The 15,033-nt window shown below is 40.6% G+C and overlaps 1 protein-coding gene across 1 annotated transcript in view; it reads right to left on the bottom strand.

Moving 5' to 3' along the window:
- CCDC102B (coiled-coil domain containing 102B) overlaps positions 1-15,033 on the bottom strand; it is a 342,057-nt gene that overhangs the window by 243,497 nt on the left and 83,527 nt on the right. The window contains exon 5 of the mRNA XM_050938820.1: positions 3,932-4,048. Coding sequence (XP_050794777.1) covers positions 3,932-4,048 — 117 coding nt within the window. The remainder of the gene's footprint in view (positions 1-3,931; positions 4,049-15,033) is intronic.

The raw sequence follows: 15,033 nt of genomic DNA on the forward strand, positions 1-15,033 counted from the left end.
ACTAGCAAAGTCAGTACAAATTTAAATTTCACACAGACAACTTGTTTATACTGCTCTATATACTATACACTTAAATGTAAGTACAATATTTATATTCTAATTTATTTATTTTATAATTATATGGTAAAAATGGTAATAGTATGCTATCATGTTTGTATTTTTATATCTGATTTTGTAGTATATAAGTGAGGTGAAACTTGGGGTGTGCAAGACAAATCAGATTCCTGAAGGAGTATTGTAGTTTGGAAAGATTGAGAGCCACTGACTTGGAGTACTTCACAGTTCTTTATATGTAGTCAGTTTCACTGTTTCCTATATAGGCCCTAGATGACAAAAACTTTATTCAGCAGAGGAGAAGAAAATCTCTTATAAAAAGATGTGTATGACCCTAACAGCATCCCGATGGAAGGGAGCAAAGGGCTAACTGGTATCTGGTAGTTAGTTTCAGCTGGCATGACCAGTTCAGCATGCTCCGATGCATTAATGCCTTGAACTATAATCTGATAGTGCCATGTAACATATCATTGGAAAAACAACACATTGATCATTCATATTTTTGCATGGTATATGTTTGGTAAATGCCCATGGGACCATACAAATATGAAGAAAATGTGGGACTAGAATATGTTCACAAGGCAAGTCTGGAGAGTAGATAAACAGGTTTCTCCCAGATACAGGACAAGTTGATACCTCCAGCCAGGTGTCATCAGAGTTGATTAGCAATTATATGGCTAGTAGCCATTCATTTACGTCAAAGAGGCCAGGAAGAGATCACTTTTAATTTTTGAAAACATCAGTGAGATAAGAAACCAGAAAGGAACTTGTTTCACCAACACACTCCATGTCTCCTTCCTCACAGCTTGAATGAACTTTATTTTGAGGAGTAACCTGCAGAAAAATCCATTTCCAAGGTGCACTGGACTAGAAGAAAGGAGCAAAGAACCACATCTTATCTTTCACATGAAATGACAAAGTAACCAAAATCTCTTGTCCCTGGGGAGAGATACTGACCAAGGATATGTTTCTGTCTGTGTGGAGAGATGTCGGCGTTCAGAGAGCTTGCTAGAAGAAAGCATGGTAAACATCTTACCTTGAACCAAGAATATGGTTTTGTTAAGTTTTAATCTCTAGAAAGAGTTTTTTCCATTTTTCTTTCATTGTAGCCCTTTCTAACTCTATCCTTTAATACGAACTCCCCTTAAAATCCTATCTTCTTTTGTTAATAAACTTGTTTTATTTTAATCTAAACCAATGCACTGCTGTATTTGAATTGACATGATTGTTAAAGTGATAAGCTTGTTTTTTCTCTAAAGAGACAAAATACAGAACGTTATTATACCTGTAAATGGTCCAGGAAAGGGCCAGACATTGCAGAGTACATGGTTTTGGGAAAATTCAAGACTGGAAGTGTGTTAGATTCACTTAGCTAGTAACACCCAAGGCTAGTGGGTACCAAGCATGATTGTCATGTAATAAACAGGCTGCTGGAACCAGAGCACTGAGCCTGAGCTGCTTAACATGCGTGTCATGCTTCTCAGGTGGCTGCCAGCGTCCAGGCTGTGAGCCACTGCAACAGAGCATTTAAGGCATCCACGGTTACAGGGCAGGCAGTGACATAACCCCTCACTGAATTGTACCCCAGAATGTGGCAAATGGGTATGGGATTTTCTTTCATTTCCCCAAAGTCAGAACACACTTTTTAAATGGTGCTCTATCATATTGAAATGTTTTACAATTAGTCAATTCAAAAAACAGAGTGTACCTTTAATTCTTTTTTGTTTGTTTGTTTTAAATTTGACTCAACTCATATCTGTGTTAGGGAACAGCCCCATTTGATCACTGTGCTTTATATGTTGAAAATAGGGACAAAGTAGAACACAAAGACCTCTTATCCTATACATCAGTTCTCTTTTTCTAACAGGGCCTACGGGAAGCTGGTTTTAGCGTGCAGTCTGCCTGGGAATTTTGCATACTCTTTTACCTCCCATTCATACAGGCAACATGAAAAGTGGAGCTAGAGGCATTGCTCCTCTAAGAACATATCAGGACAAAGATGGCTCAGAAGAGAGAGCATAAATGGCAATTTCCTACAATGCTTTGTGATCCTGGAATTAAAGCACATATGAAGTATAAATTAAGACTTTTGCATATAAAGAAAGGCCACAAAAACCCTTGTAGCACAATGAATGAAAGAACTATCTCACAGCCCATCATCAGTGTATCTGAGAATCCCAAGTATTTATTGATTTAACTCTAGTGATGTAGAGAAGTTTTATTATCTGCATTTCATGAATGGGAACCTAAGGCCAAAATAGTAAGCGACTTGCCCCCATTACACATGACGACTGTGTCAGATCTAAGAACTGAAGGCGGACTCAAGTCCCAGTCCTTTGCATTAACTAATAGATCATTGTCCACCTCTGCATTATTAAATGTGCTCTATCCATACTTCTTTTTGTATCAAGATTTTTAGTTACTCTGAACAATATGGACACATAACATGAACCTATGTCAAAAATGACTCACAGTTCTATTCTGAGTGCCAGGTAGGGTGACCAGATAGCAAGTGTAAAAAATAGGGATGAGGGGTGGAGAGGAGGGTAATAGGTGCCTATATAAGAAAAAGTCCCCCAAATCGGGACTGTCCCTATAAAATTGGGACATCTGGTCACCCTTTTGCCGGGAGCCATTCTTAAAATTCAGCCAATCATAGCTGAGTCATGCACAGCTGTTCCACCTGTGATGTTTCTCACAGAAAATCGCATTACCATCCCATTACCGCCCTACAAAAAACAGTGCCAGGCATGGGTTCAGGGTGATACAAATCCCTTCTCCCAGCAACTGACAGGGAGCAAATAGGAATGGGAGCAGTAATCAATCCACCATGCTCTCTATAAACATGTGATAGGAAGTCCCCTTCATACAGGAGCTCTATTGCCAAGTAGAGGAAGTGGCTTGAGAGAGGATTCAGGAGCGAGTGGGCTTGGCTACCTGTGTTGTTTGGGTTTACATTGTTCATCTCACTTAGTGTTCTGCTGCCACCTGTTCTTCCTGGTTGTTATTCTGTGGTAGCTTTGAGAGCTGAGTGAGCATTGCAGAAGACCTTAGTGTCTGAAAGGATCAATGGCAGGGCAATCCCTGCTGCCTGCTTCTGTGAAATTTTAGCAGTGCTGCTGTCCCATCAGGCAGGGTGGTGGTCTACAGGCATAAATGTCACTCAGTGTGGGTGATCTTTGGCAGTTCTGTGCAATGATTAATACTGTACATATGACCATCTCTGGATTACTTTTTTCTCATCTAAAAAAATGTGAACAAAGAGTTCCAGTATCCATGATGCTCTCTCCATGCAGAGGGAGACATATTCTTGCTACAATTTAATTTGAAAAGTATCTCAAACATCAGTTCAATACAAGACAAAAATAAAATTACATTGTTTCTTACTCTGAGGATGTCTTCTAAGAACACCATTAAGTCCACCAAAAGCTGTACCAAATGTATGTTATATTTCACTGGATCTGACAATATCTTGAGACACCAAACCCGGCAACAGATTGAACTTATTAATGAGTTTTTACTCACAATGAGACATGCATTTGAGCTCAGGCATCTTTGAAAATGAAATATTTCTTCCTTTATGCACCATTCAAATGTTTCTTAGTCTGCTGCAAGCTGATATCATTGCACAATATTATTGTTAAATGCCAACAAAATCAGTAATTTTTCTCTTCCTATTTTTTCCTTGCCTATCTGCTATTAGATAACTTTCTGTGTGTACTGGAGACATTGGCCATTACAATGATTTGTACACTAGTCATTACATTTTCCAAAGATACATAAAATTACAAACTGAAACTTCATAGAAACTATTATTTAATATATATGCAGAGTTATATCTGTACAAGAAGTTAGAGATGCCTTGAAAAAACATTACCTCTGCTCTTAATACACACATCTTTCTGTCCATATTGGTTTGGGCACCAGTTGCATCCTCTATATTTTCAAAATTCCTTTCCACTTCATTTTGCTGTAGGTCATGTCGTATGTTCGGCTAAAAGACAGAAGTTATTTAGCATCAAACAATTAAACAATCCCGAACATAATCTCAATAGCCAAAATTAAATACAGTAACTCCTCACTTAACGTAGTTATATTCCTGAAAAATGAGATTTTTAAGTGAAACAATTTTAAGCAAATCCAATTTCCCCATAAGAATTAATGTAAATGTGGGGGGGTTAGGTTTCAGGGAATTTTTTTTTTTTTGCCAGACAAAAGGCATTTTAAACAATTTTAAACAAGTACTTTAATACAGGTATAAATTTCAAACAATTTTTAAACAAGCAATTTAATACTATGCGGGGGGGGGGAAGTAGTGTGCACGTGCTGTGTGTTTACAAACATACTATACATACAGTACAGTAGTATAGTTAGGAGGTGCCTCTGCCCTATCCCACACAGGCACAGCCCACTGGCACTGGAGATGAGGTAGGCAAGGAGGCTGAAGGTGCTGTAGGCTAGGGGAAGAACGTTGTGCAGCAGCAGCAGCTTCCCCTACTCTGCAAGCAGCAGGGGCAAGGGTGGAGGGGCTCAACCGTTAGCCCGCCCACTCCCCCAATCCCTATCCTTGACCTGCCTTTTCTTCCGCCTTCACTTCCCACACTGCATCCTTGCTCCTCCCCCATCCCTCCACTCCCTTCTAAACACCACAAGCCAGCTGATTGCCTCCAGCAGGAGGCAGGGGAGAGAGGGGGAGCCTGAATGCCGAGTCCTCGCTCTTCCCCCCTCCCTTCTGCCTGGGGTTTTGGTGAACTTCTTTCAGCTTATCTTCCATGTTACTTGTAACTAGACTAGGGGGGAAATATAGAGACAAATATGATTTTCAGATTGACAGTGTATCACAACTGGGATGTGGGTGGTCTGAGCAGAAGTTGAGAGCCAGGAGGCAGGCTGGGTCAGTTTTCAGGAGATCAGAGGGGCACCCTGGGAATCAAGCCCAAGAAGCAGTCTGGGTCAGGGTTCTAGGACATCAGGATCAGGCAACAGAAACAGGTATTGCAGGGGAAGCAGTCCAGAGCAGGGAAAACACGCCACAGATGACTTCCTCTTCCTGCTTGGTTTAAATAAAGGCAGAGAACCAATCAGTACGTCAGACTTTGTCCAACCAAATCCCAGGACTGGAGTCCTCTGTTGAAGTAGAACTTCAAGTACTAACAACTGTTAACAGGTCATTGGGTGGCAGATCAGAACATACTGGCTCCCTAACACAGTGTCTCTCAAACTGTAGATCTAATAGCAATATTCTAATCTTTATAGCTTCTTTTATCCAGAAAAAAGTGACAAAGAGTCCTGTGGCACCTTATAGACTAACAGACGTATTGGAGCATGAGCTTTTGTGTGTGAATACTCACTTCATCAGACACATGTCATCATCCACGAAAGCTTATGCTCCAATACATCTGTTAGTCTATAAGGTGCCACAGGACTCTGTTGCTTTTTACAGATCCAGACTAACACGGCTACCCTTCTGATACTTTTATCCAGAAAGAATCCCAACATGCACATTTTTCCAAATGATTTATAATCTTACATCTAAAATTAGGACTGTGCAATGAAGTTTGGATCTGCACTTTTCTTGCATTTGGGAGTGTTTGGATATGTGATTTTGGCTTGGACCCATTTCTGCGTATAATGGAATGGCTTCTTACACGACTGAACAGTTGCTACTTCTGGGGTGAACCATAGTAGCTCTAATGTAACACAGCAGCACCACAGGGTATGTTAGCACAGGAGGCAGAAGTACATTGGCTCATGGAATCACAGTGTGAATATTAGTTAGGCAAAATATTATCACTCTGATTGGAGAGTGGCTTAGACACATTTAAACCTAATCTCCTGCTCTGGACAGCTGGAATTTATAATTTCTTATTTATATGATGAGGCATACAGTTCCTTTGGGACAGTAATGGACCATTTTTATACCCATGACATCCAGTGCCTCGTATACCTGAGAGAGATCCAAGAGACAAGTTTAGGCTAAAAAACAGTGGACTGAGGAGCACATAATTACATTTGGTATTAGGGCTTGTCTACAGGGTGCATTAGTCGGCACTAGGATTTTCAACCCTTCAGTGTACACTAGCACATTAGCAAAATGACTGGTCCATATACACCTAGCTGGTACACACTGTAAGTTCTATAATGAGCATTAACATAGTTCCATTTCAAACACTGCTATGTTATCATGCCCCAGGGATCTTTTAGTGCATGCTACTAGGATCTACATGTGCCAGTTAGTGCATAAACATGCTAGTGTGCACTAGAATTTACTCTAGTGTGGACTAATGCATCACGAATACAAGCCCTTTGGGAAATTATGGCATTAAGAACTCTAGTGCCTGATCCTAGTCAGAAATGGACTGGAACTCCTGAAATGTGAAAGGGCCTGACTTCCCCTTCAGCTCTGTGGGCGTGAGGGAAAAGTAGTTATTCTCATTGCTAAATCTAAAACATAGTAGGTGAAATTTAGCTCATTAAAAAAAAAAAGATTTGATTCTCTCTCAGGGAGGGAAAGATAAAAACTCCTTGAGAAATGGTTGTAAAATGTAGAGAGGACTCTTTGCACCTGCTTTATCCTGAAGCCAAATAATTGTCTATGTATGTTTTTTTAATTAATTGTTTTCTCACCTCTCAAAAGTTGACAGTGACTAGAGTGATTCATGAGTCTGCTATCATGCAAGCACAAAAATCTGATCCCATAAATGCCTTACTTACAAAAGTATTTGAAGGGTTGGGTCTTCAATATGTAACCCATTTTCAGAGAGATTTTGTTTTCCTTGTGACAAAAGCACAGCATGCTTGTGGGGAGAATTCCCAGGGCACACTTTGGCTGTGCCACACTACAAATGATGACTTTTGCTGTTTGATCCTTGACTAGTGACACTAAAATTTATAGCTGTTCTGGGACAGTAATATTTTTCATATCAGAACAATACATCACTTTAAAATAAGAGGGAAAAATAATATGTCAGAGGCATTATAGTGGAAAAATATTTTTTTTCTGATGAGAATGAACTTTAAAGAACACTAAATACATAAATATATGGAATCAATAAGCTACAAACTTGAAAACAGACCAAAATCCCAAAAATTTCCTGCAAAGCACACAGACTGGGGACTAGAAGCCTGAGTACCCTTGTTGGCTGCAGAGGAAGAATACAGGTCCAGTTGCCCTGAACTGTGACAAAAGGGGGAAAAGTTCAGAGAGGAAAGAAAGCCTATTCCCTTGACACATAACAATGACAATTTTTTAATGTCTATCAAATGGACTTGCTTAATTAAACCTGCAGCGTGCTGTTAGGGGAACCAATATGCACTGTGTCAAAATAGATACTGTAACGGCACATGGAGTGGCATTGAATGATTCTGTATCTTTTTTTTCTGTTCTGTATTTGTATAGTGCCTACCATAATAGGGTGTTGGTCCATGACTGGGGCTCGGAGATGTCACAGTAAGACAAGTAACAATTAATGTTATTAATAATCAAATACATAGGTGTGCATTCAAATTTTTACCCAGTGACGGACATTCCACAGCTTCCAATAAAATATGTCTTGCTGCTTATTTCCATCTGAATTTAGATGATCTATGTTACCACATACTGTGAAGGCATTGAAACTGCTCATTTCATATAGGGGCTGGGCATCTCTGATAGATAAGAAGTTTCACTTCCTTCTGTGCATACATACATTTTTCTTTCCACAAAGCACACATACAGTTGGATTAATAGTGGTTCTACAGGATATAGGTATATTAAGCATATTGCAACATTTAAAGAATGCTGCAAACCACTTCTAAAATAGTGTTTGTTAAATGTAAGGTGAAACAAAAATGCAGAGTGGTCTGGTGTGCTTTTGAGTGAAGGGGTTTTGGATGACCTGAACAACTCCCTTATGGTTTTGCTACTCATGAGTAATGCAGTCATTCCCAACTCTTGCCTACAAAACTTTATACACAGCTATGTCTCTATTGCGATAAGAGCAAAGTGGAGTAAGGAAGAAAGAATATTTTTAATCTCAGAGTGAATCATTTCTCCCTCTAAAAAAAAAAAAAAGCCATCTACTTGAGGGCACTGGCCAGATCAATGGCTATTACTCGAGTCAGAATACACTGTGATATTAATATCCATCAGCATATCACATCATCTGTCATTTGTGTTTCTAATCTATCCATGGAAGAATCGTAACCAATTATAACATTGGAGTGTTTCAAAACCACTTTCTTTGAATCACTCTGATATTATCACTGATGAAATCTGTCTGTGTTGATACATACTCAGTTGGATAAAGTCCAAAACAAAGACTGCACTCTTATTAGAATGGCATACTACACGGTCACAGAATGACAGGCCCTTTGCCGACCTGCAAGCTCACTATAATTAGTCTGAATACATCTAACCAGTCACCTATAACCAATTTTTAAATAGAAAACTTCATAAAGTTATGGTTATTTATAAGAAAATTGCCCGATCTGGTGTTGGAGCATGTTACCCATTATATAAAACATGAGGTTATTGGTGTCATGTATATATTTTACTTATTATTTGTATTGCAGTAGCACTTAGGGATTCTACTCAGGGACCAGGAAATAATTTTGTTAGGTGCTGTACAAACACAGAACAAGAAGAAGACAGCCCTTGCTCCATAGACCTTACAGTTCGAGCATAAGACAAGACAACTGGTAGACAAGACAGATAGGGGAGCACAAGGAAACAGTGAGCTAACACTGGCCATCCTGACACACAGTCACCTCAGTACACCATTATTTCTCTGATGATTTCATCTGGGACATGGCAGACACAAAGGTTGCTGGAAAATGGTCTTTTTTTCCAACTAACACTTGGATCCCAGATTTAGCAGAGAAAATGTGTCCAAAATGAAATCTTCTCTGGCCCGACTTTTGGGTTGTATTGCTTTGAAGTTCCAGAGTAGACATGTTTTATTTTATTTCTTCTACCATCCACAAGAATATTCAGTTCTGAGCAGTAATTTAATGGCTATGTTTTTCTTTAAATTTTTCAGTTTCTGTAGCAAGTAATATTATAGAAACCTAAGTGGGAAACACAAAAATTATTCCCTACAGGACTGCTCAGTACTATTACTTATCAATTTTGACAAACTTGCCTCCAAGTCCCAATTTTACTTTTCAAACCGATGTAGTAACATTCCTAGCTTTGTGTTACAAACTCCACAGTGCTGAAGCCATGGGGAAAAGTTCTCAGAATTTTCTCTCAAAAGGAATGTTGGTAAAAGAACCTTCATGCACACATCATGGGATTTTACTTCATGACTGATGAATTTTATCCTCTTCAACATGAAATATTTTGAGAACAGCAGATTTGGTACAGTTTAGTTTACATTGTCCTGAGTTGGCTGCTTACACACAGGGATATTATGTCAATAGTTGAACATCTTTTTAAAAGATCAAGTTTGTACTCAAATAACCTCTTTGATTGTTTTTAAGTGTTTTCATAACCTGTGTCTCAGGTTTGCAATTTTAGTGTCATTTTAGACTTAATCCCTCTTCCTCAACACATTATAATCAAATCTCATTGTTTCCTCCACCACACTATACTGAATACCCAACCCTTCTTTTTTTCCTGATTGTTAAAAACTCTGGCCTATGGTGTGATCATTTCTCTGAGTCGAATTCTTTCCTTAGATTGGACCCTATACACTGCCCTTTATTTGTGTGCCACAATCTAGTGCCTATGTTTTCAGTCTAAAACACAGGCTGGATACAGTGATCACTATTAATGTAGATATCACTGGTTTCAGTCAGATTCTTCACTTAAGTATAGGGACACTCCAAACCACAGCTGACCATAATGTCCAGCTAAAGAGACAGAATGTAAGAGATGCCACAAAAATTGAACTTTTACAATTGTTTGCAGATATTGGAATACAGGTATTAAGGTTATGTATTGTTCAGGAAAGACAGAAATAAAAGGTAAAAATGGTGGAGTAGCATTGTATATTAGTGACAAGGTAAACTGTAGAGAAATAAGATGTGATGGAATAGCTAAAACATTCTGTTTGGGTCAAAATCACTTTGGGAAAGAAAGGCTTCACTGGGATAGCCCTGAGGCTCCACTGGGACAGCAACTGGGGTCTGCTACAGACCCCCAGGACCTGATCTGGAATATACATAGAGACATCTTTAATATTTTAAATTAAATAAATACTACAGGGAATTATGAGATTATGGGAGATTAATTTCCCGTATATAGATTGGAGGACAAGGGCTACTAATAATAACAGGGGACAAATATTCCTGGATGTGATGGCCAACAGATTTCTTCTTCAAGTAACCAATGAATCAACAAAAGGTGATGCCATTTTAGCTTTAGTATTAGAAAGTACTGAGGATCTCTTAGCAGAACTGATTGTAGGGGAAAACCTCGGTTTGAGTGATCATGAGTTAATCAAGTTAAACTAAATAGAAGGACCAACAAAAATAGGTGTGGAACTAAGGAACTTGATTTCAAAAGGGCAAACATTAAAACATTAAGGGAATTAGTCAGGGAAGTGAACTGGACTGAAGAACTCAAAGATCTGAATGTAGAGAAGGATTTACTTTATGTTAAAGTTGAAGAAACTTCCTGAAGCCTGCATCCCAAGCATGGGGGGAAAAACATAGGGAGGTTTGCACATCCTACTGGATGAAGAAGCATGTCAAAAAGGTTATTAAGAAACAGCCAAAGCCTTCAAGGAATGCAAGAAGGAATGTATCTCAATTAAAGCTACCTCTTGGAGTCACAAAGAGAAGGGGAAAACTGAATACTTCCAAAAGTCAAGCAGAATTGGACCTTATGAAGAAAATTAAAACCAACAGAAAAAGGTTTAGCCATAGAAATGAAAGAAAACAAAGAAAGAAGAATTGGGATGGCTAAGAACTGAGGATGGAGTGAAGAATAAAGATAATATAGGTATGGCCTAACACCTAAACAAGTACTTTGCCTCAGTTTTTAATAAGGATTATGAGGAGCTTGGGGACAGTGGCAGGGTGGCTAATGGGAGCAAGTATTTAAGTATAAATTACCATTTAAGGTGGAAGCCAAACTCAAACAGCTTAATGGGACCAAATTAAGGGACCCAGAGAATCTCCATCCAAGAATATTAAAAGGAACTGACACATGAAATTGCAAGCCCAATATCAAGACTTTTTAATGAAGCCATAAACGTGGGGGTTATACTCTATAACTGGAAAATTGCAAATATAGTACCTATATTTAAGAAAGGGGAAAAGAAGTAATTCAGGAAACTATAGGCCCACTAGTTTGACCTCAATTGCATGCAAGCTTAGAACAAATTTTGAAAGAGATTAGCTAAGTACTATAGTGAGGTGGAGTGGCCCACGTCTGAGCCTGAAGGGAAAGAGACTACTGTCTGCCCTTGGGGGAGCGGGGAGGAGCCAGGCCAGGCCTGCCCCTTGCACTAGAAGCAGACAGGCAGAACATGAAGTATAAGTGGCGGGGCCTCCAGCTCAGTTGAGCAAGAGCTAAAGAAGGAGTCAGATGCCTCTGCCTTGCTGCGGGCCCCTGGACCAGGGACCAAGCTGTGCCAACCCCTGATCCTGGAGGAGGACTCTGAGTAGCTGCCAGGACTGCCATCTGACAAGAACTCCAAAGAGACAGAGGACCGTTGGACTATGGAGCTCTAACCCTGGACCGCGATAGTCCAGTTTTGCTGCCAGAGCATGAGTCAGCGTGTTTTGGTGGGATCCCCACTGACCCAGTGGCAGATTCCTCCACCGCTGTTAGGGCCCTGGGATGGGACTCAGTGGAAGAGTTGGGCCCAGGTCCCCCTACCTCCTGCTTCCAACCCTACCCCTGGGTTGGCTGCCTCCTCACCTTAGGCCAAATGGCCTCTGTCTTCTGAATGCCCAGCCAGGAAGCTGGGCTAGAAACTGTTGCTGCTTTGCCCCACGTAAAAGGCTGAGCCTGACTGAATTTGCTGTGTGCCCCAGTCAGAGAGCTGGGCTAAAGACTGCTCCTTGCTGTGCCCTGCCCAGGGGACCGGAGCACCCAACTGCATGTGCTGTCTGTCTCAGCCAGGAAACTGCGCTAACAACAGATTGTTGCTAGGCCCCATCCAAAGGGCTAGGGCTATAGACTAGTCATTTGCTAATTCCCTGGCTAATTTACTTTTGACGGATGTGCCTCAGTAAGGCAGCATGGCCTCCCTCTGAGCCTGAGAGGGAGAGGGATGATGGCCAATCCACTGCAAGGACACAGAGGTAGAAGGTAATTAGTGTAAAATACAACATGGTTTTAGAAAAAGTAAAATGTGCCAGACCAATCTCATCTCTGTCTTTGAGAAGATAACTAAATTTCTGGACAAAGGAAATGCAGTAGATCTACCTAGATTTCAGAAAGGCATCTGATACAGTTCCATATGGGGGAATTATTAGTTAAACCAGAGAAGATGGGGATTAATATGAGAATTGAGAGGTGGGTAACCAGCTGGTTCAAGAGGAGACTACATGGGTCATACTGAAAAGTGAACTGTCAGACTAGTTGCTTTACTCAAGGTTTGGTCTTGGGGCCAATCTTATTTAACATTTTCATTGGCAAAAAAAATGGAAGTGTTCTATTAAAATTTGTGGGTGACACAAAGCTAGGAGGTATTAACCATAAAGAAGAGGACCAGAATATCATATAAGAAGATTTGGACTAACAAGAATTTTTGCTATAAGCTGTGGATGTTCAGTTAGAGGTGACAAAGGAGAAGAAAGACCTGAGTGTACTGACCAATCACAGGATGACTATGAACTGCCAATGAGTTGCAACTGTGAAAAGGACTAATGCAGTCCTAGGTTACATCGAGAGAGGTATTTTCCGTAGAAACAGGAAAGTGTTATTACCATTATCCAAGTCACTGGTAAGACCTCATCCAGAATACTGTGTGCAGTTCTGGTCTCCCATGTTTCAGAAAGATGAATTTGTGATGGGGTGTACAAACCCCACACTAGGCCAGATGTGATTAAAGGACAGTACTTGGACAAGGCAGCTCCAGCCCTGCAGAGCATGCTCCAACTGAAGAAAAGGCTGAAAAAGGGGAGCCACTCATCTCAGAAGGGGTAGGCAGGGGAAGAGGACAAAGCTACCCTGAAGGCTCCTGGCAAGGGCATCTGAGAAAGTTCCTTGAGGGAATAAGGCTATATGCTAATCCTGGTTGGGGCTGATGGTTTGGTTGCCCTTACTTTTCATCTTATTGGGCACTGGAAGTTGGAGGAGAAACATCAGTAGGAAGTGACTGAGGGAGGGTAACTCAGAGGGCATCTTCAGGACCAGACACTGTTGACCTGACCATCTAGGACCATGGGTCAGAGCCCAGTTGAATGAGTGGGCCCAGTTTCCCCTACCGCTTCCCCTACTACAGGAGGAACCCAAACCATTTGCCCATATCACCACACCTCTCATTAAAGATGGACCAGGAGTGCAGGGCATACCCATTGTGAGGTGGCATGAGGCGAACTAATCACTAGGCCATCTAATCCACCAAAAACTCTATTACAAAATTCAAACTGGAAGTCATACAGATGGATGTTACTAGGATGATCAGTGGAATGGAGAATCTGCCTAATAAGAGGAGATGTAAGGCTTGGCTTGTTTAGCATAAGCAAACAAAGGCTGATGAGAGATAGGATTGCTCTCTATAAATAAATCAGATGGATAAACACCAGGGAGGGAGAGGAGTTATTTAAGTTAAGAGCCAATATTGGCAAAAGAACAAATGGATATAAACTGGCCATCAATAAATTTAGACTTGATATTAGATAGAGGTTTCTAACCATTAGAGGAGAGAAGTTCTGGAACAACCTTTCCAGGGGAGGAATGGAGGCAAAATACCTAACTTGATACTGAGCTTGATAAATTTATGGAGAGGATGGTATGATGAGACTGCCTACAGTGGCATATGGCCCATCTACAATTGCTATTAGCAAATATCTCCAATGGCCAGAGATGGGACACTAGAGTGATAGTGCTCTGAGTTACTACAGATAATTCTTTCCAATGTATCTGGTTGTTGGGTCTTGCCCATGTATTGAGGATATAATTGCAATATTTGGGGTCAGGAAGGAATTTCCCCCCCAGGTCAGATGATAAAGACACTGAAGGGTTTTCTCCTTCCTCTGCAGAATGGGACATGGGTCACTTGCTGGTTTGAACTATGGTAAATGGGGGATTCTCTGTAACTTCACATGTTTAAATCATAATTTGAGGACTTCAGTAACTCAGCTACAGGTTTTGGATGTGATTCTGTGTCCTGCAACGTGCAGGAGGTAAGACTAGATGATCATGATTGTCCCCTTCTGGCCTTAAAGTCTGAGTCCATGAGGTGACCAAAAGTAGTGGAAACAATCCAAGAGGTAGTGTTACAATAGGATGACTGAATCCATACTTGTAGGGACTATATCCTCAATAGAATGGACAAAACCTAAGCATGAAAGAATCTAAAATAGGAAAACCTTACATTTAAAGTTGATACTGAGGCAGCAGTCACAAAAAAAAAAAAAAAAAAAAAAAAGAAAAAGAAAAAAAAATTATAACCTATCTCAGAACACAGATCCACAAATACCAAATAAGATTTTACATCAGGGGTCAGCAGCCTTTGGTATGTAGCCACCTATCAAAGTAATCCACTGGCGGGCCGCAAGACATTTTGTTTACACTGACCATCCTCAGGCACAGCCGCCTGCAGCTTCCAGTGGCAGCAGTTTGCAATTCCTGGCCAATGGGAGCTGCAGGAAGCAGCAGCCAGCATGTCCCTGCCGCCGCAGGGGGCCGGTGCCTGAAGATAATCAACATAAACAAAATGACTCCCCGCCCACCAGCAGATTACCCTGATGGGCTGTGTGCCAAAGGTTGCTGACCCCTGTTCTACGTGGAGCTAGTAACACCACACTAGATGTTTGTGTCCAGTTCCTTGAGAAACTGGAGAAAAGACAGAAAGATCTTCAAGAACTAATATATGT

This window comes from Gopherus flavomarginatus, chromosome 2 (genome assembly GCF_025201925.1).
Source record: "Gopherus flavomarginatus isolate rGopFla2 chromosome 2, rGopFla2.mat.asm, whole genome shotgun sequence".
In the NCBI taxonomy this organism is placed as follows: Eukaryota; Metazoa; Chordata; order Testudines; family Testudinidae; genus Gopherus; species Gopherus flavomarginatus.